We start from the raw sequence: 27351 nt of genomic DNA, 5'->3' as shown, positions 1-27351 counted from the left end.
GGGCACCGTGCCGGCCCCAGGGACATTGAGATGAAAGCGGAGGGATGACAACCTCTCTGATGGCCCTGTGAGCGGGTGGGATGGGAGTGGAGGATGTTTATGGAGTGAGGGCTGGGTACAATCATGTTCACATGTGCCAGCCCCCAGAAATCCTGTGCAGGACCGCTTTCCCTGCGGGAGTCAGGATCGATGCCAGGGAGTCAGGATCGATGCTCATGTGCCCAAACCCCACCATCCCTACTGCCACTAAGGACCAAGTGGCACAAGGTGTCTGCCCTCCCTTCTCATCCTTAGGCTGTTCCCTGCAGTGCAGGGCAGGGAAAGCGTGGAGGAACCCTGCTGCCCAGGCTGTGCTTGTCCTGTGCACAGAACGCAGCAGATTCCAGGGCCCCTTTGCCAGAAGGGCCCCCTAGCTGCTGTTTTTAACTCAGCCTTTGCCTGAGTCCCTAGTCTTGGTTGAGGGGTGGAGGGAGAGCCCCGCTCACCTCCTCCTTGTTCTCATCCTCCAGCTCAGCATCCAGAAAGTCCAGGGTCACGGGCTCTCGGAAATTGATGATCTGAAAGGAGGAAGAGGCTGGTGAGAATTGAGGGCTCATGGGCACCGGTCAGCAGAGCCAAGCAGCTCGGAGCCAAGTCAACTTCCCCTCATGCAAACCGCCTGACAGCCTGGGCTCAGCCACTCAGTGCACTAGTAAAGCACTCGATTGCTCAGCCAATGCCCTGAAGCATTGTGGGTGCTGGAAGACATGGCAACAGCTTGGAAGAGCGAGACCCAACAGGCTGTACTAGCAAAGCTGTCTAGCTGTTTGCCTTCCCTCGTACCACCCCCCGCATCTGCTCACTGGGGATTCCAAAGTGCTCTACAGACACTAATGAATTAACACTCTCCAGTGTCCTGGAGGGAGGGTTATGAGCCAACTTTAACACATGGGGAAACTGAGGAACAGAGTTGTTGAGCTTTTTTCTACAGCCTTGTACTCCTGTCAGCCCCACAGAGCCTGCGCAGCTCCGGGAGATGGCGCTCTACGCTACAGCGTGCAGACGAGCTCCGGCTGCACAGGTAGAGGCTGGAGGCAGTGAGGGGTGAGTCTGGAGGTAGTGGGGGTCGCACAGTGGTTGCAGAGGACAGACTTGCCTGCAGAACCCTTATTTCTGGAAATGAATAAGCCCAGACTGACTCTCAGCTCCCTGGGGGCGCATGCTGGGCCAGCAGATTAAATAAACATCCATTTGTCTGCCATCTGGGCACATTAGATACAGGGATCCCTGGGAGACCAGAAGCATGGAAGCTGCCAGTGCTGTTTGTCCAGTCACTTTTCCGAAGCGAACCACTCGCTCTTTAACCCTCAGTGTGCCAATCCTGAGGCAGTCAAGGCAGGTCCCCACTGCTCAGCCCTGCACCCTGGCACGTTGTGTTTAGCCCTGGTTCTGGTGGCTGCCCAGCCACTTTCCACCCAGCACTGAGCTCTTCTCAGGCTTCCCTGGTTTTGCAGATCAGCTCTGGGCTCTCTGGACAGAGCCTGCACCCCAGGCACAGAGCCACCTGTAGGTGACTGAATGAAACTGACGAACAGTGCCCTGGAGGGGTCAGGGCACCGAGACCTTGCCTGCCCCAGCATCCAGCCCAGTGAGTGCTCTGGAGCTGGGGGATGTCCAAGGAGGCATGACATGGCTGATCCTCAAACAGGAGACTGTTTTCAATCAGATCAGCAGGTCTGCAAGGCTTCCTACCCTGGTGATCCCCCAGTCAGTTCTCACAGCACGCGCTGGGCACAGAAAGGAGGTTACTGTTGGAGCCCCTCCCCCACAGGGATGCTGGACTATTTCTGCGGCCATGAAAATAGCTTCGTTGTTAGGGGTTGAGGGGGGACTGGGGTGTCTGTGCGGGCCGCAATCACATACCATTAGCGGGGGAGAGCCCAGGGACTGAATGCTGGGTGGGACAGATTTTCCCACTCATCAGGAGCTTAGCCAGGGATTGATGTGGCTGCTGCAGTGCGATGGGGCACAGGACTCCCTCCCCACAGCAAGGGGGCTGGCTCCTGGCTCAGAGCTCTGTGGGGTGGAGTGATAAAGCTGGGCTGGAGCCTGCGGGTCCAACTGGGCACTCAGGGGGCAGTCTGGGAGCTCTAGAAGAGCCGCATGCGGGCACTCGGAAGGGTGAGGAATCCGTGAATGTGGGGTGCTCCCTGCCCAGTTACTGGAGGGCTGGGCTGGAGCCTGGGTGGAGGCTTTTCCCATACTGCCTCCCAGTGAAGCCTCTTGTCAAAAGGCTGTTTTGAGCCGTGGGGCCTCTGGCCCCACTCACCAACCTTCCACAACGGCAGGCCAAGGTACTGCTGTAGTGCTATAGTCATCCCTGCCTACAGGCAGCCTGGGCAACACGCAAACACACCTACCTACCCCTAGCCCCCAGTCGCAGTACAGGGAATGCCGGGCCATTCTCTGCTCCAGGTGCAGCCATCCACCCAGCAGGTGTGCTGGGCTGGCAGAGCCAGGAGCGAGCGCAGGCACCATAGTTCTCTGAACATGTGTGCAGGCAAAGGGGGCTACACAGCAGAAAGGAAACATCTGGGGCAGAGCCCCTCACTCCTGCTTTCTCAGCAGCCCTGATACCTAGATCCCATTCCGAACCAAGGGGTGTTCACACCTGGGGTGATTGGGCCGTCCTGTCTAGAGACAGAGGCTGCAGAGTCCAGATCTGATCCTCTCCAGAGTTTGGTGCCATTTCGATCTGGTGTTCGGGCCTGTCCCTGAGAATGGGGGAATGTCACAGCTTTCCAGGTCCAAGATAACGGTCCTGCTCAGACTGATGCGCCCTCCCTGGCCTCTCTCACTGCGCTGGGCCATGGCAGGTAAACACAACACATGCCTAGACAGCCACGGGGAGAGGAATGGGCCAAGTACGCTTTCAGCCCCATCGAATGGAAGGGGACGGAGGAGAGTGAATAAATCCCACTGTGTCCCTGTCCGTCTCTGCTGCCCATTAATAATGCTGATGAGCCCCGTGGGACATCTGTGCCAATGAAACATATTTCACCCTGACCGCTGCCATTTCTCAGTGCCTAATTCCCAGCTCGCCTCTGAATGATGAATCTCTCCGATTAGCTCTGAAGCGGGGAGCCGATTTCCCCCGCCCTGCACTGACAGATGTGGCAGCCCCACGAGATAAATGATCCCACTCGCTGCTTCATGTCCCCAGGAAGGCATATTTCATAAAGGGCTGGGCTAATCCCTCTGCGCCCTGTCTGGAGGGGAGCAGGGGCCCATACATCATGGCCCAGAGAGGGAGCGATTAATGCCCATGGAGCAACAGGGCTTCCTACTCAGCTGTGAGCACTAGAGAGGGTTTTGGGGGCATATGAGTGAGGGGTAATTAGCTGGGGATTGAATCCACCCAGGCCCAGCAGAAGCCCATGTGCCTGGGATTGGGTGCCCCACTCGGCGTGACACAAGCTCACGGGTACACCCCATTGCAGACGCTCAAACACATACAAGCATGTCCATGCACAGCACAAGATTGCAATGCATCAGCCTTCGCCTTGAGGCGGGGGATCAGAAGGGCGCCCTCTGCAGGTCACAGGAAGCTGATCCCACCTCTCCTGCCAGTCAGTGCAATATAACAGCCACAGTGGGCAGGGTCAAACTACTCAGTCCTACTCCTGGCTCCCTCTGACACTGACCTGCCATCACCATGAGCAGGTCACTTCCCCTCTCAGTGCTGGGGGATAAGGATCCTGACCTGCCTGCCAATGGGTAGGGGGGCTCAAAGTTGTTCTGTGGCACATGGTGCAGACAAAGCTGGCATCTCAGCAGTGAAGAGGGGCAGGGAGGGCTGTCTGAGTCTGTCTCTTCCTGGCAGAGGGGGCTGTGGCCTAGTAAAATCCATGAGATCCCGGAGAGGCTCCTCCGTGGGAAGCCAGTGTTTGCTGTCTGGCCGCGCCTGAATTTCACGTGGTCCCGCAGACGTGCTTTACTAGGGGAGTCAATCTCATGTGTGAATCCCTCTGATCACACCGTTATTCAGAATCCCTGCTTTTCCTGGTCAGCTGGGTGGGCACCGAGGCTGGTGGAGTGCCACTAACAGGAGTGGGAGGTTTATCTCAGCTGTGACAGGCTCCAGGGGCTTTCCATGGGGGTACTCCCAGCTATGTTCCAGCTGTGTGTGTGTGTGTGTGTGTGTGTGAGGGGGGAGAAAGATGTTCCATGCATTCTCTCTCAGCCTCCTTCCCCACATGCCCGGGGCTGTGCCCATCCCTATAACTGAAAGCAGTGACCAGAACCTCAGCTGGCATAAATCTATGTCGATCCAGTGACTTCACTACAGCTATGCCAGATCCAGAATGTTCAAGTCTCTGTCATTCCCCCTGCCACGGCACGGAGGTGCTTTCTCTCTCTCTTGGGGCTGGATTAGACCAAACTACATCAGCACTGGCCTGCTCCTTCAAAGCTCTAACTGGGGGGAGAGCCCAGCTCTCTGGGAGTCCCAGCTCATCTGGCACCCTTCTCCAGCAGCTGTATCGCCAGGGATGGAGCAGGTGACGTCCAGCTTTTTCAGGCTCATGACCCTCCATTTTAACAAATTGGAAAACTGAGGCACAGAGTCCTGACGCCAGCTGCCCAAGGCTGTGCAGCACCAGGAAAAGCCCAGAGCTTTGATCTATGGACTATAAGGTGGATAGAAAGCTGGCTAGATTGTCGGGCTCAACAGGTAGTGATCAATGGCTCCATGTCTAGTTGGCAGCCGGTATCAAGCGGAGTGCCCCAAGGGTCAGTCCTAGGGCCGATTTTGTTCAATATTTTCATTAATGATCTGGAGGATGGCGTGGATTGCACCCTCAGTAACTTTGCAGATGACACTAAACTGGGAGGAGAGGTAGATACACTGGAGGGTAGGGATAGGATACAGAGGGCCCTAGACAAATTAGAGGATTGGGCCAAAAGAAATCTGATGAGGTTCAACAAGGACAAATGCAGAGTCCTGCACTTAGGACGAAAGAATCCCATGCACCGCTACAGACTAGGGCCCGAATGGCTAGGCAGCAGTTCTGTAGAAAAGGACCTAGGGGTTACAGTGGATGAGAAGCTGGATATGAGTCAGCAGTGTGCCCTTGTTGCCAAGAAAGACAATGGCATTTTGGGATGTATATGTAGGGGCATTGCCAGCAGATTGAGGGATGTGATCGTTACCCTCTATTTGTCATTGGTGAGGCCTCATCTGGAGTACTGTATCCAGTTTTGGGCCCCACACTACAAGAAGGGTGTGAAAAAATTGGAAAGCGTCCAGCGGAGGGCAACAAAAATGATTAGGGGACTGGAACACATGACTTATGAGGAGAGGCTGAGGGAATTGGGGTTGTTTAGTCTGTGGAAGAGAAGAATGAGGGGGGATTTGATAGCTGCTTTCAACTACCTGAAAGGGGGATCCAAAGGGGATAGATCTAGACTGTTCTCAGTGGTAGCAGATGACAGAACGAGGAGTAATGATCTCAAGTTGCAGTGGGGGAGGTTTAGGTTGGATATTAGGAAAAACTTTTTCACTAGGAGGGTGGTGAAGCACTGGAGTGCATAACCTAGGTGGTGGTGGAATCTCCTTCCTTTGAGGTTTTTAAGGTCAGGCTTGACAAAGCCCTGGCTGGGATGATTTAGTTGGGGATTGGTCCTGCTTTGAGCAGGGGGTTGGACTAGATGACCTCCTGAGGTCCCCTCCAACCCTGATATTCTATGATTCTATGATCTTCTTCCTTGAGGGAGCGGTGTCCTTTGATATGTATGGAATGGCCATGGCTACTGCTGTCCTACCCCGCACTGTCTGCTGACACTTGGCTCCGGAGCTGTGAGTCAGACCCTCTGCGAGTTGCAGACTGCATAGGGTCAGGGCAGACTGCAGTGGGTGTGGCAGGGTGAAGGGCCTGGGACTGTGAGGGCTCCAGGCTCCTTGCATTGGGACCCCGGAGAGTAGATGTATTCCAGGCCCAGATATTGTTGGCAGGGGTCAAAGCTAGGGAGCAAGGCCCCTGCCCATACCTGGGGTTGCAGGTTTGGATGCAGCAGGACGTATCCATTCAGATCAATGGCGAAGATGTAGCCGTTAGCCCCTAGCTGCGGGAGGCGAAGAGAAGAGACTGTGGGTTAGGGCTCTGACAGAGAAGCAGCTCGGAGCTTGCCAAAGGGAGGCCTGGAGCTCGGTCTCTGCCCAGCACAATCACAGCCTCAGTGTGCTGGGCCCACCTCAGCTGATCCCAATTCAGAGGCCCCTGCCTCCTGCAGGGCCCACCCCAGACTCCCCTGCCTCCTCCAAGGTCCAGAGAAACCTGGCTCTGCTTCGCATCCTTCCAGGGATGGAACCCATCACCTCTCCTTGATGGACAAGGAAATGCAGCCCAGATTCTCATTCTGTAGGGGGCTGGAGTCTATTCTGGGAGGCCCAGAACCTCAACTGAGGTCCTCCCCCCCGGGCTGAGGGAACCTTCTTTTTCCCTGACACTTGGCTTCGTCTGCTGAGACGTCTCTGCCTGGGGAGTCGCAGTGAAACGCCAGGCTGAATCGAGGTGCCTCAGCAACCGGGCACGGAGCGGTCTGATACTCCCTTCCTCTGCCATCTCCGGCATCTCACCGAGCTGATGATCCTGTTTGTCTGAGCCCTCCCGCCTGAACGTTTGATACGCCCCTTGCCCAGGGACTCCTCGCTGTCTGGCTCGGTAGAGAAACCCTGCCCCGGCACTGGTGACAGGATCCCTGGATCCCAGGGGACGATGGCTATTCAGAGGTTGGATCGGACCGTCCCACCCACACATGCACAGGAGCGACAGGGCAAAGTGTTCTCAATCCAGCCAGGCAGGAGATCTGACAGAGCAGGGACATGCCTCGAGTTCTGACCCTCAGAAGCCAGGCTGCTGCTTCCCTGCCAGGCAGCAGGGTCTGTATAACCCAGCTGTGCTCTTTCTCAGCAGGGTGTGACATGTGGGGTCAGATCCTCTGCTGGATCAAGTCACGTCCCTGTAGCTCCTCTAGCGTACTCCAGCTGGAGATGTGGCTGGTACCCTTTAGTGCCTGTCCGAGACTGTTTCACGTAGTGTCCCTCCTGCAGGGGTTGCTACAGGGACTGGTGCAGGAAAGCGATGCAGAAAGGACCGAGGGAGACTGGTGCTGCTCAGCGCCTTGCTCATTCTATGCCTCACGTTCCCCTCCCCTCATGGCCAAGGGCAGAGCAAAGAAGCCCCTGTTTCCCCTCTCTCCTGCCATGGCCCCGGGGATGGCCTGCGAGGTGGCATGCGAGGGACCCCTCTGAGTGGGGCCCGCTTCCCCACGCACGTTGTAGCGCGGCGTCAGCTTCTTGATGTCATTGAGAGCCACGTCGATTCCCATCACGCCCAGGATGAGCTGGTTCTGCAAGAAGCAGACAAAGTGGCGTCAGCACCAGGATTGAGGACAGAGCTGTGGGCATCCCATGTGGGTGGGAGCACAGGTGCCATTCGACTCCCTTAGTGGGTGCAAACACTAAGTGCACACACACACACACTCACACACAGACACTTGGATTTGAAGGGCCTTCTGCAGGTCAAAGCAGAAACTTCACACTCAAATCTCCGTGCCAAGGGGATAGCCATGGGAGAGGCTGATGCTCATGGGCCTGTTCCCCCGACAGCTTTTTGCTTAACTCCTCCAAGTACATTTGAGGCCTCTCTGATACCAGGGCTCTGTCAGGGGAGCAGTGAATGACTAATACAAATGTTATTATCCACTCACCCTGGAGATGTGGCTTGTTTCTCTCTCACAGCTGTGCATCTCTAGGCACCTTCATCCCAAAGTACTTTACAGACTCGACATGTTACCAACTCCCCCCACCCCCAATACTGAAATGCAGCCAGCTCGGGGGTGGAATTTAGCAACTATTATATAGTGTAATGGATCTGCAAAGCAGTGGACTACAATTCTCACCAGCCCTCTTTCCCTGGCCAGGTAAGGGAAAGATCCTGAACCAGGAAGTGCCCAGGGCTCTGTTTGGGAGTGGGGGCCGCATGGAGAGCGGGGGCCGCAGGGAGCTGGAGAGACGCCCCAGAACTGTGGCCAAAGCTGCGGGTGGAACAGACTGTGACGGCTGGACACCACAGCTGGGTGCAGCTCTGGGTGGGATTTATGGGGGAGCAGCAGCGGTTGGGCTGGGAGCCAGTGCAAAGGGGCCCCAGTGAGAGACACTAACTGAGCCTGGCTTGGAAACCCACAGATGCTTATTTGCTTGAACAGAGACTGGATTGGAGAGAGCACCCCAGGCATCGGAACTGCCCCAGGGACCCAAACAGGAAATGGCTCATCATGGCTAGCACCTACAAGACCTAGCTGCTGTACTTGCCTCCAAGACACAATACACTACTGGCACCCTTGGGGCTTGGGGTACAGAGTAACCCCAATAAGTACAAAGGCAACACAGCAACACTACAAGCAGGAAAAGAAGATTACCATAGTTCAACAGCAGGAGGCGTGTGAAACAGGCTGAATGTACTCACTGAAATGAAGACAGAATGGCTCAACTCTTCAAAGACACTTAGGCGTCAAACTCCCATCGGGAGTTAGGCACCTAAATGTACCTTGGAGGATCCATAACCCCAGCCTTATGGAAAATGCCACAGAGTCTTAACTGAGAGACCAGCAAACAGTGATGCTCTCTGGGACTTGGGGCCACCAAACTAACCACAAAGCCAGGACAGGATGCACAGGGAAAAATCACAGCAACGGGACTATCCTATGAACGTGAGTTCAGTGCCAGGGAACAGCTGACGAGAGGGAGGGGCTTAGTAAGGAGACCATTAGAAGAAGCCAGAATTGGTTTGTAAGGCTGCCTGCTAGACTCCGAGCTGCCCTGGGTAAAGTTAAGACAGGTCACTTAATTAAGAGCAAAGTGCTCAGGCTGTCAAGGGCTGTCTTAGCATTTAACGTCTAGCTCTTTAGCATTGGTTCTGCGCATTCCCCCTGCCTGAGGTCTCCCCAGAACAGTAATGGAGTTTTGCAAGCCCTGACTGCTGCTCTCTGCACTGTTCTCTTCTTATTACCTGTGAGACCTGAACAGCAAATTATAACCTCCTCAGGCTACGATCACAGCCATAAAAAGCAACTCGACCTGAGGGTGGATTTGCTCCCCTGGGTCCTAATTGTTCCCCAAATGACCATGGGTGTGGGGGGTTGGTAGGTAAGAGTCTCAGCCATTTTGCTACATGAGGACCTGCTTGACAAAGGCGAAGACTCAATTTTATCTATCAAAGGCATTTACTGAGGTAGTGTCTCAGCATCTCGCCATCTTCAATGCAGTTCTCCTCACAACATCCTATGCGGCAGGGCTGTTATCCCCACTGTACAGCTGGGAAATTGAGGCACAGAGAGGCTAAGGGACATGCCCAAGGTCGTACAGGCAGTCTGTGGCAGAGCAGGGACTTAACCCAGGTTTTCCAAGTCCTAGGCTAGTGCCCTGACGGCCAGACCATGCTTCCTCCATTGTGTATCAGGATTAGAGGTGACTCTGGGTCCCACAATCCAGCCCCAGGCCTCTGTTTCAGCTCAGTATGGACATGGGTCTGAGCCAAAAAGTCTGGCTTCAGATCCAAACTTCCCCCAGCTCTGGGGGTGTGAGCAGAACCAGGATTTTAAATTGCCCCATTCTTGGGAAAGGAGCCAGCTGCCAAGGTCTGGATCCAGATCTGAAGTTTCTGATAGTTTGGTTCCAGATTTTGGGCCCACCTCTACGCAGGACATGCCCATTCCCTTCTCCACCCTCACACATCCTGCCCTGCTGCTGCTCCCCTTGATGAGACACCAATGCCCACAGCTGCTATCCCACTTGATGTGGGACAGGACAGGCTGCTTCAGCAGGCACTAGCCCAGCTCCTCAGGGGACAGAGGCTTGGTCTCTGGCCTTGTTGCTTACTCAGTTGGGAAACAGATTGCTGGCTGCTTACGAACACATAATACCGCTGCAGTGATCAATCCAGAGCAGTACAAGGAGGGGAGCATGACACTGGGGGAGAGGAGGCTGAGCCAGTGCGGAGCAGTGAGTTGAGGCGGGTGGTTGAATTAGGGCATTATTGCCGGGGATCTGGTTAGCAAGGGCTACGTGTCGCATTTGCTCGTTGCTTTGTGTTTTATCCACCTGCCCCGGCTGCCTCTGGGAGCTGCCCAGAATTCACCCCTACCAGCTCCCTTGTCAGGCAGCATCCGACTCCCCTGCAGCTGGTGGCCTGCTCTTTGTTACGCTGGAGCAAATCTCTGGGCACCTGGGGCTTTCCTCCAGGGCAGGAAGGGCAGGATGTGTGAGGGTGGAGAAGGGAATGGGCATGTCCTGCGTAGAGGTGGGCCCAAAATCTGGAACCAAACTATCAGAAACTTCAGATCTGGATCCAGACCTTGGCAGCTGGCTCCTTTCCCAAGAATGGGGCAGTTTAAAATCCTGGTTCTGCTCACACCCCCAGAGCTGGGGGAAGTTTGGATCTGAAGCCAGGCCCTGTGGTCTGGGCCACGACCGCTCGAGAGCGCACAGCAGCAGGGACAGGCCCAGACTCGCGCTCTGCTAGTGCACGGGGTGGATGCAGGTGGGAGAGGATGATGCTAGAGCAGCCAGCCTAGAGATGCCAGTCACCTGAGCGCAGGAGTTGTCCTGCCAGCCCCAGTGGGAGTGGTGGATTCCTGTTAGGGGAGAGGCAAGGGGTGTGCTCCAGCTCCGCTCTCCCTTCCCACCCTTCCTTCACCACTGCTGTGGCTGAGCCCCTCCTGGCGATGCTCCCCCCTCGCCAGCGCCTACCGTTGGCTACATCCGGTGATGCAGCATCCCTGGAAAGGGTCGTGAGCATCTCCTGAAGGACCATGGGCTGCTGTCCCAGCAACGGATCCCTACGCAGCATGCCAGGGCCACGTCACATGCCACAGCTGGGACTCCAGCCTGTGCTTTGGTTTCCAGCACAAATAGCCACCATGGCACACGTGGCTCCCTCAACCCCCTATGGGTTGGCACAAGCTGGGTCTAGCTGCACAACTTTTGTCCTTTAATATTGTATCAACCCGGGAAACTACAAGAACTGGCAAGAAAGCCCAGTGGGAAGGAGGCTGGGGGAAGAGCTCCATTTGGCATACAGAGCCATACATTGGTTCACTAACCCCCACCACTGCTTTCCTCACCTGCCCTGTCTCCCTGATCTGCAAACAAGCTCCACAGAGAAACAGGAGCCACTGCTCCATCTCTCTACATCCCTCCTTCCCCCTAACCCCAGCAACCCCCCTCAGGACATCCATAGCTGCTGGGGTGAATGCAGCATCTCAGCTGTCCCAGCCCTGCCTTTTCGGGTGGGTTGATCCAGCTCATGTTATCCGAATCCTCATGGCTCTGGTTCTGTTCCCAGGGAATTGCAATGGAAGTTAAACCAGGCCCAAGCTCCCAACCTTACCCCCCTTGGCTCGTCTTTGTGGCTGATGCCCCCCGGAGCAGAGGTGCTCTTTTGTTTCAGTATCTAAAGGGTTTTTTGTTTTTGCCTGGAAGCAAAAAAACTGACCAGGAGAATAAATAAACTGTAATAATAATAATAATAACATGAAACAAAACCATTGGAGAGACCCAGGGAAGAGGAGGTGGATGGGGTGGGTGGCAGAAGAGTCAGGGGGTTCTGGGAGGAGAGGGCTAGGAAAGGTCGGAGGTCAAGGATAGAATGCAGAGCGTTAGCCTCAGTGATGCTGGTTCTTGTCTGGAGGGCAGGAAGATGGGCAGGAAAGAGAAAACTGACAGAGAGCAAACGAGAGACCAAATCCAACACATCAGACACTGAGATGAGTCTCTCCTGTCCTGCACTTCCTCCGACGCAGCCTCAGAGATCCTGCTTCCATGGAAATCAATGCAAATTTGGCAGGATCAGGCCCTTACAGGTCACATAGTTGCCGTTCTCAAGCTATGACCTATGGCTAAGGCTACGTGACTTCCAGAGACCTCTGTGACATTTTCCTGAGCAGCTCTCAAGTGCTGCTGGCAGCAGGACCCCCTTGTAACTCCCAGCTGCCACATGCACCCCCCCTGGAGCTCCCAGCTGCCAGGCCACGGGGGGACCCTGCAGCTCCCAGCTTCTGAGAGGGGATCCCACAGCTCTCAGCTGCTGCGGGTGGCAGGGGGAAGCCTGCAGTTATCTAGATGCCACCCCCCCAAGAGCTCCCAGCCATTGTGGGTGGCAGGGAGACCCCGGACCACTCTGCCACCATGGGCGGCGGGGACCCCTCCCGGAGCTCTGAGGCACCGCGGGCGGTGGAGGGGCCCCACAGCTACCCAGTCACTGTCCATAGAGGGGCCCTGAAGCTCCCAACAACCATGGGCAGCAAGGGGACCCTCGCAGCTTCCCAATCGTGGCGGGTGGGGGAGGACCCTGGAGCTCCCAACTGCGGTAGGTGCTGGAGCCTCCTTTCTCCCCATTTTCTCAGGGATATTTTTAGTAAAAGTCAGGGACAGGTCATGGGCTTCTGCAAATTTTTGGTTATTGCCCATGACCTGACCCTTTTACTACAAATATCTGTGATAAAATCTTAGCCTTACCTATGGCGCACCAGTGAGTACTGGCACGCAGGGGTGGGAGGGTGTGTCCCTGGTCACATGGTGCTGGCTCTGCCTCCTTGGCACCAGCTGCCACCTTGCATGCAAAGAAGCTACAAACACATGAAGTTCTTTTCTGCTCCATGCTGCTCCCCCAGGGATGTGATTGCAAGGGGAGGGCAGGGGTCCCGAGGTAGCTTCCCTGCTAGGTAGCAGCCTGTGCAGCCCTACGGTACAGTCTGGACATGTAGTGGCATGTTGGGTATGGATGTAGGCAGCCGGATGGAAAGCTCCCTGGCAAACTCTAGCATTAGCAACCAGGAGGGGCTAGCGACTGCAGAGGACCGGCTAACCCAGCCGGCTATGGTACCGCTCAGTGGCACTCTACAGCCACAAGCAAAAATCATCCTTCATTTAACCCAGCAGGCAGGGAAAGGCCAAATAACCAGAATTTAGACCCAGATCCACAAAGGTATTTAGGCTTCTAACTTCCACTGATTTCCTGACATCCAGGCTGCACTGATACCCTCCAGCTTTGGGGGGGGGCGGTGACCCCACGGCTCAACTGTGCTTCTTCTAGAGCTTCGCCATCACCAGAAACATCTGAGCGATTCCTCCTCGCCTCTCCCTGCCTCTCACATACGCACGTCCTCGTGCCAACACAGCCTGAGCAGTGGGGAGATCGTGGAATTGGCGGCATCCCATCTCCCGTGATGACGCTATCCACTGACACAGATGCTTTGGTCCCAGTATCACAAAGTGTTTTACCAACGGTAATTGGTGGAGCCTTTCGCACTTGCCCCTCTTACGGACGGGATAAAAAGGGATCCAGCTCTAGACACACAGCCCCTGCCGGGGTGGAAAGCAGCAGCTGTTCAGCAGGGCACAGCAGTGCTATAGAACAGTTTGTGGAGGGAAGGGAAGAATATCACATCCCGTGGGAGCTGGTAAAACAGGGAGGCAGGCTAGGAATTTGGCGAAAGACCAGGGCAAACAGCCCTTCCATTTCACAAAGCAGCAAGGCATTTTTAAATCGTCAAGAACTTGATTTTCCATCTTATGCAAGGGGGAGGGGGATCTTTGCCAGCCGGTTCAAGGCTGGGACAGGGAGAACACCACCTGCTGAGCACGCATCGCTAAGGCTAAGATTATGTCATGGAGGTCACAGAAGTCACGGAATCCAAGACTTCCAGTGACCTTCATGACATTGGGGGCCCCGCAGCTGACCAGCCTCCACAGGCGACAGGTGACCCTCTGGCGGGACCCCCCGCAACTACCTGGCCGCTGCCGTTGGTGGCGACTCCTGAGCTGCCCAGCTGCTGCCACTGGCAGGGGTTCCCCTGCAGCTCCCAGCCACCGGCGGCAGTGGGACCCTGGAGCTGCTTAGTGGCTGCTGGCAGGGGTCCTCCCGCAGCTCTCAGCCACCGCAGGGGCAGGATGCTGGACCCTTCTCTCTCCCCATTTTGTCAGAGATGTTTTTAGTAAAAGTCAGTGACAGGTCATGGCTTCCGTGATTTTTTGTTCATCGCCCATGTCCTGTCCATGACTTTCACTAGAAATATCCATGACAAAATCGTAGCCTTACTCATCACCACCTCCTGCAGCACCAAGTGTTGTTCTGTGACGTCTTCCATCCCAATACTGATCCACGCAAGTCTGCTTAGCTTGGGAGAAAGCCTGAGCTTGCAGCAAAAGGTGGCACGCCTGAGAGAATCCCTGCATAGATTGTCCCTCCCTGCCCAGCCAGTGACTCCAGCGATTGTCTCCAGCACAAGAAGATGGGCAGGGAACAGAAAATGGACAGCAAACAAGGTACCGAGTCCAACACGTACCCATCTCTCCTGCTAGTTTTCTGGCCAGATTCATTTGTGATTGAGCTCTGAGCTATCATCTTCCTCTTTAAAACCCAGCAGGGACTCGCCCCAGCCAGTTCCAAATGCCCCAATCTCCCATCCGCTCCTCTTGTCCCTGTGCTCTCTGCCTCTCTCCATGCCATCTCTCACCTGCGGCTACAAGGGCCACGGCCTCTGCAGCTGCTGCCGGCTGAGCCAGCCTCCCTGTAGCTCTCCACTTCCTAGTCTCATTGGAAGACAAACCCTTCCTCCTCTCCCGCTGGTTCCTGGTCCCCCCCGTCCCTGTTTGGGATGCAGTTTGAATTGACACACACTATGCACAGTAATGCTAGGTTGTGTTTTGTCTTTCTCCCCACCACACACACACACACACAGGCATGACTTGATTCTCCACTCCCACTGGCTTGGCCCCAGTGTGACCCCACGGATACCCCTGCACTTTCTCTTAGTTTACAGGGGTGTACGGGCCCCTAGAGCTGGAGAGAGGACGGTAACATTTCATACCTTTCTGTTGCTGCCGCCATCCTCCGTGAGGTTAAACACTGGCAGGGTGCCAGTCACCATCAAGCCCAGGCCCTGGACAGAGAAAGGAAAGGCAACCAGTCAAGCAAGCTCTCGGACATGTCTGCTCCGGTCTGACAGCTCCTTCGCAGGCTCTGCGCCACTGCTGGCCTGGGTCCATTGCATGACTGGGGAAATCTGGGCATTTATCCCAGGCTGGGACAGAGGCCACAGAACGGAGCTGGTGAGCTGCAGTACCGAGCCCTGGGGGTCCACTGTGTCGACAAGGATCTGCTACCTGTGTCTGGCTTGACATGCTTCCCTCCCACCGTGAAGTTCTGAAGGGGGGTCGCCATGTGGTTTCCTTTTGGCACCAGCAGAGCGGCTGTAAATCTACCCTGAGGGTTCTGCGTCCCGCGGGGGGTAATTGCCAGGACTGTCCACATGTAGCCAGGCTACCCAGTCCCTGATGGGAGCTAGCAGCTCCCAGCTCTCTGACTGAAGAGCCTAAAGCATTATCATAACCCCCTGCTAATTGGAAACCGAAGCTAAATGTCCATGGAGCAGCACCGAGCAAGCAGCTGCTCCAGCAGCTGGGGGAGTAAAAGCACAGGTGGGCGCGGTGGGGAAAGGGCTCGCTTCTGTCTTGCTTACCAGAGCATCTTGATAGACATTGGTCCACTGAACCTGTTTTGCTTTGTTCCCTGCCAGGACCATGGGTCTTCCCAGCACATCCAGGTACTCCTGCAGACACAAGGAGAGAGGCCAGCCATGAGACAGAGACGGGAACCCCCCCTGGCCCATCAGAGATGGGCACACGCAGCCCCAGCCCCGCTGGGAGCAGTGAGAGGAGAAACACCGGCTCATATGCGGGGTATGTGACAGAGCCCAGGCCAGGGAGATCCCTCCACCTTTGCTCCCCCACATCCCTGGCTACTCCTGGCCCTAGGAGAGATGTGGGCCTTCCTGCTTTCAGTTTCTTAGCCCTGGTCCCATCCTCAGTGGGCTGTGGGCTCTGCTCCATTCCCACCAACCCGGCCCCTCAGCTGCCCCTCAATCCCACGGTGCCTACTCCCATTCTGGCTCTCCTGTTGGAAATGGCCAACATCAGCCAGAGGGACTCGTAGCTGGGGGCTCCATGCAACCCCATAGCATGCAACGGTGCCTGCCCGGCTGATCTGGGTGCGGCTGGGTCTTTGTCTCATCTAGGGCTGGGCGGGATGAAAGCTGCCACACCAGTACTTCCCCTTTAAAGGCTGATATAGCAACCCTGCAACATGGTCGGCTGCCTCTCAAGCTCCCCCTTGCTGCCAGGGGTGGCTTCTGCAGTACCCTACCTCAGTTTCCCCTTCACTCAGTAGCTCCATAGAGATTTGTGCCCAGTAACAATGCCCCTCCTTGAGGGCTGGTTTATTGCCATAAAATAAACTCAAACATAAAGTCTCCTCTGCCCCACTTTCCCACAGGGCCCAGCCCCTCTCCTCCCAAGACCTGTTTGTCTTTTTAGAGTCCCCAGCTGGGCCCTTCTGCCCTGGGGGTGGGAGCCTCCTTCCTCCCTGCTGCATCTGCAGGCATCTGCCAACCTCCTGCAGTGCCTTCTCGCTCCAGGCCTCTCCAAGGCCTGATCACATCACCAGACCCACTGGCCACATGTCAAGGCTGATCCCCCAATCTGGCACTTCGAGTGCAGAAGGTGGGGGCCCGCAAGGATTCTAAAAATTAATACTTGCCACTCCAGGCTTGTATTAAACTCCCAAAGTTACAGCTTTTCTCTGACCTTGGCTTGGTAAACGCTGTCATCACCCAAGTGAAAAACTGCCTCTTGCAAATCCTGGAAAAACTCACTTGGGAAGTTTTCCCTGTGGCCCCTCAGCTTGTCCACCCCTCCCTTGGGGAAGCCGAGAAAGAAAACAAACAAAAGGGAAACCCGGCTGTTGCCACCAGCTAATTGAAAAACATATGCACAGACCTTTTAAGACACAAACCAATCAGGTTTTTAAAAAAGGTAAATTTTATTAAAAAAAGAAGAAAGGAAACACATCTGGAAAATCAGGCAATTGCTAGATCTTATAAAGCAACTGAAAAGGGGTTAAACACTAGGAATGGTTCCCGGGGTCCAGCTTAACATTACAAAAGAAAACAAAAATACCTGAGCTTAGCACAGAGGAAATCCACAAGCCAAAATAAAGAAATAAACCTGATCACATCTATCTAAACATTCCCTGTCCCAGTGAATCCTTCTAGGTACGGAAGATAATTTTTCATACCTGGTTTAAACTTTACACAGTATTCCTGCTGCCCCTGTCTCTTCAGCCAAAAGAGAACAACCGAGAGACAAAGGGAAAGCTTTTTTCCCATTTTTAAAAAATTCTAGCCATCCCATTGATGCTTTTGGTCAGGTGCCCACTCCCTTTCCTTTACCTGGGGGACTCTATTAACCTGGGGGACTCTGTTAAAGCAAGCAGAGAACAGCCACCAAGAGGGCCTTTTCGCTAACTGGCTGGCTGGGTGTGCATAAAAGGGAGCTCCCCCTCGCCCCCTTCATTTATCGCACCACATGACTGTCATTCACTGGGTGCTCCGTAAGGGCTTTCCCACCCGAGGTTACACCCATCAGTGAAGCCTTGTGACTGCCCCAACTGTACAGATGGGGAAACTGAGGCTCAGAGAGAAGCGATGACATCCCCAAGGCACACAGAGAGTCAAGGGCAGAGTCGGGAACAGGACCCCCGAGTCCTGCAACCCTGCTCTAACCACTAGATGACACTGCCTTCAAGTGATGCTGTTGAGCTGAAGGTCAAGAAATCCCCTCGGAGCTAGACTGCGCACGTGTGGGCAGATGGGGGAGGGACTGGCACTGGACAATTCTTTCTCTGTCTCTTCTACTACCACCATGACACCCACCTTTCTCTGGGCATGTACAGGCTCTGCGTTACTGCAGGGTCCTTCCTTCTGCCCCCGCCAACAGAGAACTTCCCTCACCAACTCATTCCCCCCTTCCCCCACTGCAACACCTGACACTGATGGCAGCATTGACAGGCATTCAGCATTGACTCAGGCACACAGGTTAAGGCCAGTTTTGGGTCCCAACTTGAGACTCCTTAAAGGGCAGGATTTCCAGTCAACGGGTGCTCCCCACTCTCTGACACCGAGGCCCCTTTGAAGGGTCTCAAATTGAGCCCCCCAAATCACTAGCCCCTTTTGAACACCCAGGACTCAGCATGCAGCATGGGGTATGTTTGTGGGGGAAGTCTCCTGCCCCTGCTTCTGGGAGGCAGCGTGGCCTAGTGGATAGAGCACTGGGTTGGCATTTAGGAGACCTGGGTGCTATTGCTAGCTCTGCCATGCTGGTTGACATTGGGCAACTCATAGCCTCACTCTGTGCCACAGTTTCCCCATCTATACAATGAGGATCATGGCACTGCCCTCCCTTTGTACAGCACTTTGAAATGTGCTAATGGAAAGAGCGAGGTAGTAGTGCCCACCTCCCCTCTCACTCATTCACCCTGTACTACCCCCATGGCAACACTCCTGCTCTATACTGCTGGGACAGAGAGCACAACCAGGCCCGAGGTGGCTCCCACAGGGGAGTAGCTTTTCGTCCTACTGACTAAGGAAGGATTTAAGCAGCTGAGCCCCACCACCTCTGCAGACCACAGCAGAAGGAGGGTGATGAGGAAAGCATCAGGAGTGATGTGAACCGCACCTGTGAGTCATAGAATATCAGGGTTGGAAGGGACCTCAGGAGGTCATCTAATCCAACCCCTTGCTCAAAGCAGGACCAATCCCCAATTTTTGCCCCAGATCCCTAAATGGCCCCCTCAAGGATTGAACTCACAACCCTGGGTTTAGCAGGCCAATGCTCAAACCACTGAGCTACCCCTCCCCCTAATCCTTTCTAAACCTGCAAATGTGCTACCAGTGTCTCCCTGAGTACCAGAGTAGGGGGAAGGAATGGGGACAGACTGGAGGCTCTGTGCTCTCGGCCACCTGCCCAAGTGCACTGGGGGCAGCGCTGCCCATCAGCCCTCCCTTCTCCCCAAATAGATTACCTGCCCCTGCAGGTTGCCATGGAGAGAGCAGCAGGCTGGAGCCTGGGCCCTGAGGGGGCTGTATTCTTTCTGGATGACAAGAGAGAGAAGCAAGGAGAAGGCATGGAGCAGGAGCGAGCCATGCAGCCAGAAAGAGAAAGCATAGATCCTAGGAGAACACCAGGAATGCCATTAAAGCTGTATCCACGCTCACCGTTTAGCCCCATGGGAGAACTACTGTAGATGGGCCCTATCTATCTAAGCTGCTTACATGGCCCCCATCATATCCGGGCACCTGACACTCTTTAATGTATTTATCCCACCCCTGTTCAGCAGGGTAGGGCTGGTATCCTCAACCTGAGGCTCAGCATTGCACGGGACAGAGCAGGGATTCGAACCCTGGTCTCCTGCCAGCGCTCTGACCACTGGGCCATCCTTTCTTTCCACTCAGCTGAAGCACCAGGTAATTGAGCCCTGCTCCGAGCAGGCCTGAGCTCCCACAGGACAGCAAAGGCACAGCCGTCTGGCGGCAACCCTGCGGAGCTGTTTAAAATTAGAGCATGGGAGGTGAATTCTGAAAGAAACCGACCTCCAGGCCCTTACTGCTGTGGGTACACCCCACTCACCATGAGCACACGGCTCTGCACCCGTGCCAACCAGCTGGAAACAAGAGTGCTAAGGGCACCCGCGGGGCCCGGCTGCAGATCGCGTAGACGTACCGAGCGAGCTGGGGTGCAGAAGCCTGAGTGATTCCCCAGGGTTCCAGGCGGGCTTGTGCAGCCTGCAATGGTGCCTGTGTTGCCGTGGTTTCAGTGCTCCAGTACCCAAGCAAAGCAAGATTCGGGCTAGCTCAGGTCTGTCGACATGAGCGGCAATCCCAGCCTGCGCTTGCAGTGCAGACACACAGCGAGAAAGGTTCTCAGCTCTGCCGCAGACACCCTGTAAGACGCTTCGCCCCGTGCCTTTCCTCGCTGGCACAGTGGGGACAGTGACACAGCCACGGGGGACTGGGAGGAGGGATCTGGCCAGACAGGTGCCCATGGGTACCCTGCAGATGATCGCTGGCTGGCGAAGGAGGCGGCAGGAGAAAGTGGAGGCAAAGAATGGAGAAGAGGGAAGCAAGCGCTGTCAGCCACATGGAAAGAATTCAAAGCGAACGGCAAATTCCAGCACGAAGTGCGGCCATGCAAGAGATGCCCCCTCTGCTGCAGTGCCCGGGCCGTACTGGGCCCTGGCTGGGAGGGATAGTCCCATGTTCCAGTCTAAGTCAGAAACATTCACTGCAGGCCAAATGCTCTGAGGAGTGCTGGGGAGCTATGCCAGAGAAAGGGAGGGTTCCAGGCAGCACCGAGGGCTCAGGGGTCTCTGTCCCCTCAGGCTGTCTCCCTTTTGTGTTTGTTGGCACACCTTCGCACAGCGACTGCATCATGGGGTGCGTCCTCGCCCTGGGAGGCAGCATTAGGAAGTGGCATGACATCACCACAGGCCCTGATGCAATGCGGCACCATGGAAGCATACCGTTCAATAGCCAGCTATACTGCAGGCCTTGGGCCCATCTCACCTTCTCCTTACTAGGAGCCCAGCCACATCTGGGACTCCCTCATTTTCCTCTAGGCCAGCCTGGGGGATATGGGACAAACCACCAAACCCTTCTGTGAATGGCACGACAGGAAAGAGGTAGGGACAAGGAGCCACTTCTTCCCGAACATCCACCCCCTGCTTCCCACCCTGCTCACACTGCCCTATGGGCCCCCTAAGAAAACCTATAGCTGCACCAAACATGGGGGGCCCTCTGGCAAACTGCAGGGCTGCAAGATGCAGCCCCATCCAAGATCCCGAGTGACCACTGGTCAAGAACTTGGTAGTGACCCAAACAGAGCCCAGTGGGAACGTCAGCAGGGGAGACAGACGTGATGGGGAAGTCCAGCCATTCACCATATGGAGGGACCCAGCATGGCGAGATGCTGGCCAAGCCCTTCCGAGTGATTGTGGAGGAGTCTCTGCCGTGTGGTAGGCTGAATGGTTCTGGATGGCCAGGAGTACCATGGGTCAGCTGGGATGGGGCTGAGAATGGCTCAGGCACCAGCTCAGCAATTCTCCAGACTGTGCCGGCAGAGCCCTGAGAAATGTCTTGGCTGCATGAACGCCAGTTATGTATGATGTTCATGTTACTCTGCACCCCTGGGTGGGAGCAGGAACTGAACGAACAACCTCTGGATCTTAAAAGCAGGAGCCTCAATGGGTGGAGCGCAAAGAGCCGACCCAGAGCCCTGGTGGGCTCAACAGTCTCTCTCTGGCCCAACCAGTACTGGAGAGGGTGCAGTCCCACCGCACGATGGGCCGCGGAGGTGTAGTGAGGGAGGTGATAACCACAGACGACGCTGGAGGACAGGACTGGTTGCCCAGCAAAATGGTGCCTGGCTCATCATATCCTCAGCAAAACTCTCAATTCCAATGGGAAGGTTTGCCTGAGGGAGGACTGCAGGATCAGGCCCGTGGCTGGATCAGACAAACAGTCGTTCGGAGCACGTCCAGATGAACACACTGGCAATTTAGCTTTCTGAATGGGGGGAGCAGCAGGCGCCAATGAGCTCAGTAACATGACATCTGTCACTAGCACAGCAGCTTCACTTTACTACCCTCTGTTCCAACCAGCCTACTCTGCTTCACCCCAGGCACTAAGAACGTAGGACACAAAAGACTACACAACCGCCCCAGCCACCCCTCTCAGAGCCATTACTCGGATGGAGTTTGACTTTTCAGGAGAAAGGCAACAGACTCGGGGGCTGTCTGAGCTCAGATTCAAGACAGCGGTGAGCTTTATGTTAGGGTGGTTCTGATCTTGTTTTACACTTAATTTCAAAGGGATACAATTGCGAGAATGGATGTCTCTGAGAAATTAGTGCACTGTAGCTCTGCATTGCTGGTTGGAGTCTTTTTAGTTGTTTTCTGGTTTCTGAGCTATTAGGGGCCGTGTTTTCAAGTGGAGATTCCAATAAAATCACCTGACTCCAGGAGCTAGGAGGTGAAGGAAATCATCAAATCTGCAAGGCTTGTAATCCACAGATTCCAAGGCCAGAAGGAACCACTGTGATAATCTAGTCCGGCATCCTGTATAGCAAAGGCCAGAGACCTGCCCCACAATAACTCCTTTCAAACTAGTGCAGACCTTAAAAAAAAAAAAAATCAAAATCTTGATTTAACAGTTGCTGGTGACAGAGAATCCACCAAGATGCTTGGAAAATCGTTCCAAAGGTCAATTGCTCTCACTGTTAAAAATTTACACCTTATTGCCAATCTGAATTTGGCTAGCTTCATCTTCCAGCCATTGGATTGCATTAGACCTTTGTCTGCTAGCCTGAAGAGCCCATTAGCAAATATTTGTTCCCCAGGAAGGGTCAGGTGGGCTGGAGACCCCAAGCTGTGACATTACTGCTATTTTTAGTAATGCATGCTAGCGGGGCTGGAGTCTGTCTACCTGGGCTGAGAAGCTTATGCCAGTGGCAGGGCCCCATGAGTCTATCGCTAAAAGGCAGATTCTCTAGTCCTTTACTCATTCCTGTGGCTCTTCTCTGACCCCACTCCACTGTATCAACATCCTCCTTGGATGGTGGGCCCCAGAACTGGACACCGGACTCCAGCAGTGGCCGCACCAGTGTCAAACACAGAAACAGAGAGTTGGCAACACCCAAGAGAGAGATTTTGTCGCTTGCACCTTTACGTCTCGGGCCAGGTCCTCAGCAGCACCAGCTCAGGATATGTCCCAGGATTTTCAAACTGACCACGTGTCACTTAGGACCACGACAGCACCATGCAACATTCCCTGAGCGTAACCCCCTGCTTTGGGCTCTGTGAGGGCAAGGCTGTGACCTGGTGCGCGAGGAAGTGCTAACAAAGCAGAGGTGCACAAAGGGGGTGTGGGGTCAGACTCCCAGTCCTCACACCAGGTATGATGCCAAGTGGAGGGGACATGCTCCCCCCCTTCCCTGGCTCTGTGCCTCCAGTACCGCGCTGGCAGGATGGGTCTGGTGCCAGGGGGGCTCCTGTGGCCATGCTTCCCTCCCTTTCTTGGGCTGCAGCCAGCCCCTGCACTAGGCAGCAAGGTGGGGTTGGGAAGGAGCAAGGGGCCCCCATCTCCTGAGTGTCCTCTGCAGGAATCTGCTGCAACTGCAGTGCCTGAGAGCAAGTATAGCTCCCAAAAGGGGTGCGGAGGAGGTGGGGCCACGCCTCCCCCCTTCCACAGTAGCCAGTACTTCTGGGAGAGCTTTATGCCGGCTTTTAAAGGGTGTTGGAGCAGGAGTTCCCCTCTGCCTGCCAGGGGCTTCTGCAGAGCATGTGTGTGCAATACACTGGGCACAGAAAGGCCCAGTTTCTGTCCACGGCTCCGTGCACTGGGGCATGGACACCACCATCTAGGAGAGGGCAGCACAGCAACTGGCACAGCGGGAACCCAGCAGGTTGGTCCCCCGGCAATTTCCCTTTTTCTTGTCCCTAGACTCAGCCCCCTCCTGCCACGGCGAGGGGGAGCGCGTCTGTCAGTCCCTGTGCAGAGCTCCCGGTGAGCTGCAGCAGTTGCTCCTTGCTGGGTGGACACTTCACCAGTGCTGGCTCCTGTTGTAGCTGGAACTAGCTGCACTGCCCCACAGCTCCCCGTGCTGGGTGGCTCATGTGCCCTTGCACAGGCACCGAGTCCAGATTTACCCAGCACACAGACAGACAGGGGGCATGTCTACATTGCAGTCGCAGGCGTGATTGCAGCTCAGGTGGGCAAACCTGTGCTAGCTAGATTAAAGACAGCACAGCTAACACGAGCAGTGGCGTGGGCTCTACGAGCCCCCTGGAACCCTGGGCATGTATTCACGTTCCTGCCAGCTAGATTGTGCCAGCTAGATCAAAGCTAGTGCACGTCTGCCCACTCAAGCTGCAATCACACCTCTGATTGCTGTGTAGATGTACCCAAAGCCTCTCATACGACACACGGAAGCAGACGCACGCTCTTGAGAGTAAAGATGGGTCTCAATGTTTAAACTCACATACACACACTCAGCAGCCCCCCCTTTCCCCACTTGCATCTGCACACAGTGTGAATCTCATCTCTCTTCACACTGGTTTTATCTCATGGCCTTCAGCGCAGTTCCTCCTGATTTACACCGGGGCTAAGAAAGATCAGGCTCAGTCCCTGTGCATACAGCTGTCTCCCTGTACTCCCGTACGCTCCCAGGAAAATACACCAACCCAGATCTGGTGCCTGGCACCACAAAGGCCCATGGCAGCTGGGCGGAGCAATTGCAGGGAAAGTCCTGGAGCATGGTCAGTGCCGACAAAAACTTTGGAGAATTTAGCTGCGAACTCTATCAGCTCTCTACTGAGCATGTGCAAAATGAGATTTTTCAAAGGCCAAATGTTTTTTCATGGGAACATCCCGGACACAAGGATGATCCATCAGTCAAATTCCAAGCCCTCGCTCCAAAGCCCAAAGGTGTGCGAACTTCTCAGTGAAACTGCTGCAAGATTCTTTTTTTCACATGGGCAAAACAATGTATTTTTCCCCCTAATCTCGTTCTTGGAAATGGTTAAACCATTTTGGCTGACAGCTGAAATCAGGCTGAGGCAGCCACATGACATGGAAAATTTCAGCCCGAACAGTTAAAGTCTGCCAAATTTCTAAAGTAACTGAAAACAGGGTCTTATAATGGGAAGTACTGGGCAACCTTAACAATAAGCAGTGCTACTTTAGAACTTCTCAAACCTGAAGGCTCCTCTGGCTTCTGGTTCCCAAGGGGACCCTCTGAACCCTGTGAAGAGGGTCATATCCAAACAGGTGGTTTGAGAGGGCCATGGACTTGAAACTAGTGAGCACATGCAGGAAACTTTGCAGAAAGATCCCAATGCCTCCACCAAGAAACTTGACACTTCCTGGCAATGAGATGGGGACACAAAGCCGAACCCCACGAAAGGTGACAAAGCAGCAAAGACAAAAAGCTGCTTGTCACTGGGTGAGGCTGGAAAGGTTCAGTATAGCCACGGAGGGTTCAGTATAGCCTGGCTCAGAGCGCTCCCCTCTCTCCAGAAGTATCTTGTGGGACGTGCCAACATCTGGCTTCTAGTGATGAGGCAACAGGTTCTTCTCTTCCTTTCATCTGGATCCCGCTGCTGACATGCTGAGGATTGGAGCGTAGAAGGAGCCAGCTGGTTGTTTTCTCTAGCCTTAAGGCTGGTGACTGTTTGGGATTCAGCTTTCTAACCGGACCCCTGGGAAGTTCACAGCAGTTTTCGGACAGTCTCTCTCAGGTGGGAGCCTTGGAAAGGAGATGCCGACTGCCCCTTCAGAGTGCTCACAACACATTTATTAGCAGGGAGGGGAAAAGCCTCTGGGGGTTATCCATCTCGCTGGCTTTTTAACTGTCTTGGCCCATCCAAGAGCCAGATCAAAGCTGGCTCATCTGTCGACGGGAGGGGGCAGGAATGCAGCAGATGAGCTAATGAAGAAAACATCTTGCAGGTTGTTCTCAGCCATCCGGGGGCGATGCATGCCCTGATGCATGCCACCCTCCCAACATCGAGTGAGCCGCCAGCGGGGAGCCTCCTGTCAAAACGCCTGGCTCTCTTCCCCAGGGATAAGGCTCTGCTGATGGGGGGAGGCACTACACATGCTGCCACCCAGCCGTCTGGATCCACAGGAGCTACACAGCCGTACAGTCTGCCAGGGTACCTCCAGCCCAGGGGCTGCAGATTTCATTGCTGCTGCTACCATGTGTCTCCTGCATTAGACAGGGCTGGATGAAGGTTGGGGTCTGGGATGTGACTGACAGCTCTTTGTCCAGTGCAGGGTTAAACCAGTCTGTAAGCAGCAGTCTCCAGAGAGGGGTAATTCCACTGGCCCAGAGAGGGGAAGGGCCTGGAGCCCCTCCTCTCCTGCCTGCCATGGAACTGCTCTCTCTCACAGGCCTGGCCTTATGGGACTATTCACTCTCCCTGATGTCCCACCGGGGGCTGGCAAATTGCATCTCACTTATCTGTTCCCCAGAGGAGCCTGTGCTCTGCATACAGCACGCATCCCCCACTGGACTGCTCCGTACCCATACAGGGCTCCCCATCTGTCCCATGCTCCATCTCTACAGGATGGGCAATACCTACACCCTACACCAGAGTCATGGGACCAGGGTGTGGGGAGCACATGGCACCTGGACCCTCCCCCAGGATGGGACTGGGGGGCACATGACACCCGGACCCTACCCCAGGATGGGATGGCAGGGGGGGAATGACAGGACACTCAGACCCTACCCCAGGATGGGGGCAAGGGGTGGGGACACCAGGACTTTATTTTCTCCCCATTCTTGCTGGTTTCCCTTTGAGTATCCAACATGACAGCTGCAGAGAAACCAAGGAAAGGCAAAGGGAGCAGAGAACTGCCCCCAGAGATGAGGAGAAGGAGAACCAGGGGAAGAGCAGAACTTCCCCAGCCGTTCAGCGAGGCTAGGGGACAGGCCAGCCCCCAGCGTCCCATGGACAACCTTGTGCAACCAGCTTAAGCTCACTCACTCTCCCATTCATTTTCCCCCTCCCTCTTTTGCTGTGTTGTTTTGCAATTGTCTGGCTGGAAGGCCTGGCTGGGCTGTGAATGGAAGGCCACTAGCCCAGCCCAGCAGTGCCATTTGCCAGGTGCTAATAACTCGTCCCCAGCTCTCACTTGCCGCCTGTCACCTTGAACAGCCTGACAGACCAGATGGCGCCGCTCGCTCTGCTCCGTGTGGATTAAAGCATGAAGTTTAATAACTAGCCACTTAAGGAGGGAAGGGAAAAACGGGTCCAAGAAGAGGGCCATTCATTTCAATAATGCAGCTCATCAGGCTCTGTGACGGGTACCTAGTTTCTGCTCTCCTTTCCCAACGTGGACTCAGGTCACACTGAAATGGGTCTGGAGGCCCCAGCTGGGCACCCCATAGATGTCTGTCTGCAATGTGTACTCAGTAATTCAGGGCGCTTGGAGGTTTGGCCTCAGGAAACATTCAAGGCTGGGACAGCAGGGTGAGTGGGCTGCTGGTGGGGACTGAGAGGCATCTGCAGAACAGGGTGGAATGGCCAGGCAGGGTTTGCAGCTTGCAAATTTAATTGATCCCAAGGCCAGAATGGGGCACTGTGATCACACAGAAGATCAGACTAGATAACCCCGGCCAGCGAACTTCCCCAGAATAATTCCTACTGTACCAGTGCAGAGTCCAAGGGGTAGCGGTGAGGTTCTATAAAACACAGCCAATCTGGATTTAAAAATCGCCAGTGATGGATGAGCTGTTCTTGAGGCAGGGGGTGAGAGAGGAGACATTTCTCCCAGTGAAGTCCACTCGGATCAGAGCCAGCTTTGGCCCTTTGATCTGACTCCCTTTGGCCCCAGTCCTGGGCAGAGGGAAGTCCC

At 55.0% G+C, this 27351-nt stretch overlaps 1 protein-coding gene across 3 annotated transcripts in view; it reads right to left on the bottom strand.

The window, feature by feature from the left end:
- The window catches only part of CACNA2D2 (calcium voltage-gated channel auxiliary subunit alpha2delta 2), a 598918-nt gene that overhangs the window by 43836 nt on the left and 527731 nt on the right, over positions 1 to 27351 (bottom strand). For all 3 annotated transcript variants that reach the window (XM_084635197.1, XM_084635195.1, XM_084635196.1), the window contains exons 15-19: positions 15562 to 15651; positions 14911 to 14982; positions 7315 to 7389; positions 6028 to 6102; positions 486 to 557 (exon numbers count right to left, since the gene is read on the bottom strand). In XM_084635197.1, the coding sequence (XP_084491323.1) occupies positions 486 to 557; positions 6028 to 6102; positions 7315 to 7389; positions 14911 to 14982; positions 15562 to 15651 (384 nt within the window). The remainder of the gene's footprint in view (positions 1 to 485; positions 558 to 6027; positions 6103 to 7314; positions 7390 to 14910; positions 14983 to 15561; positions 15652 to 27351) is intronic.

Source organism: Lepidochelys olivacea (assembly GCF_965140295.1).
Source record: "Lepidochelys olivacea isolate rLepOli2 genome assembly, chromosome: 7".
Classification (NCBI taxonomy): domain Eukaryota; kingdom Metazoa; phylum Chordata; order Testudines; family Cheloniidae; genus Lepidochelys; species Lepidochelys olivacea.
Note: the sequence above shows the minus strand (reverse complement) of the source record. Positions and strands in the feature narration are given on the sequence as shown.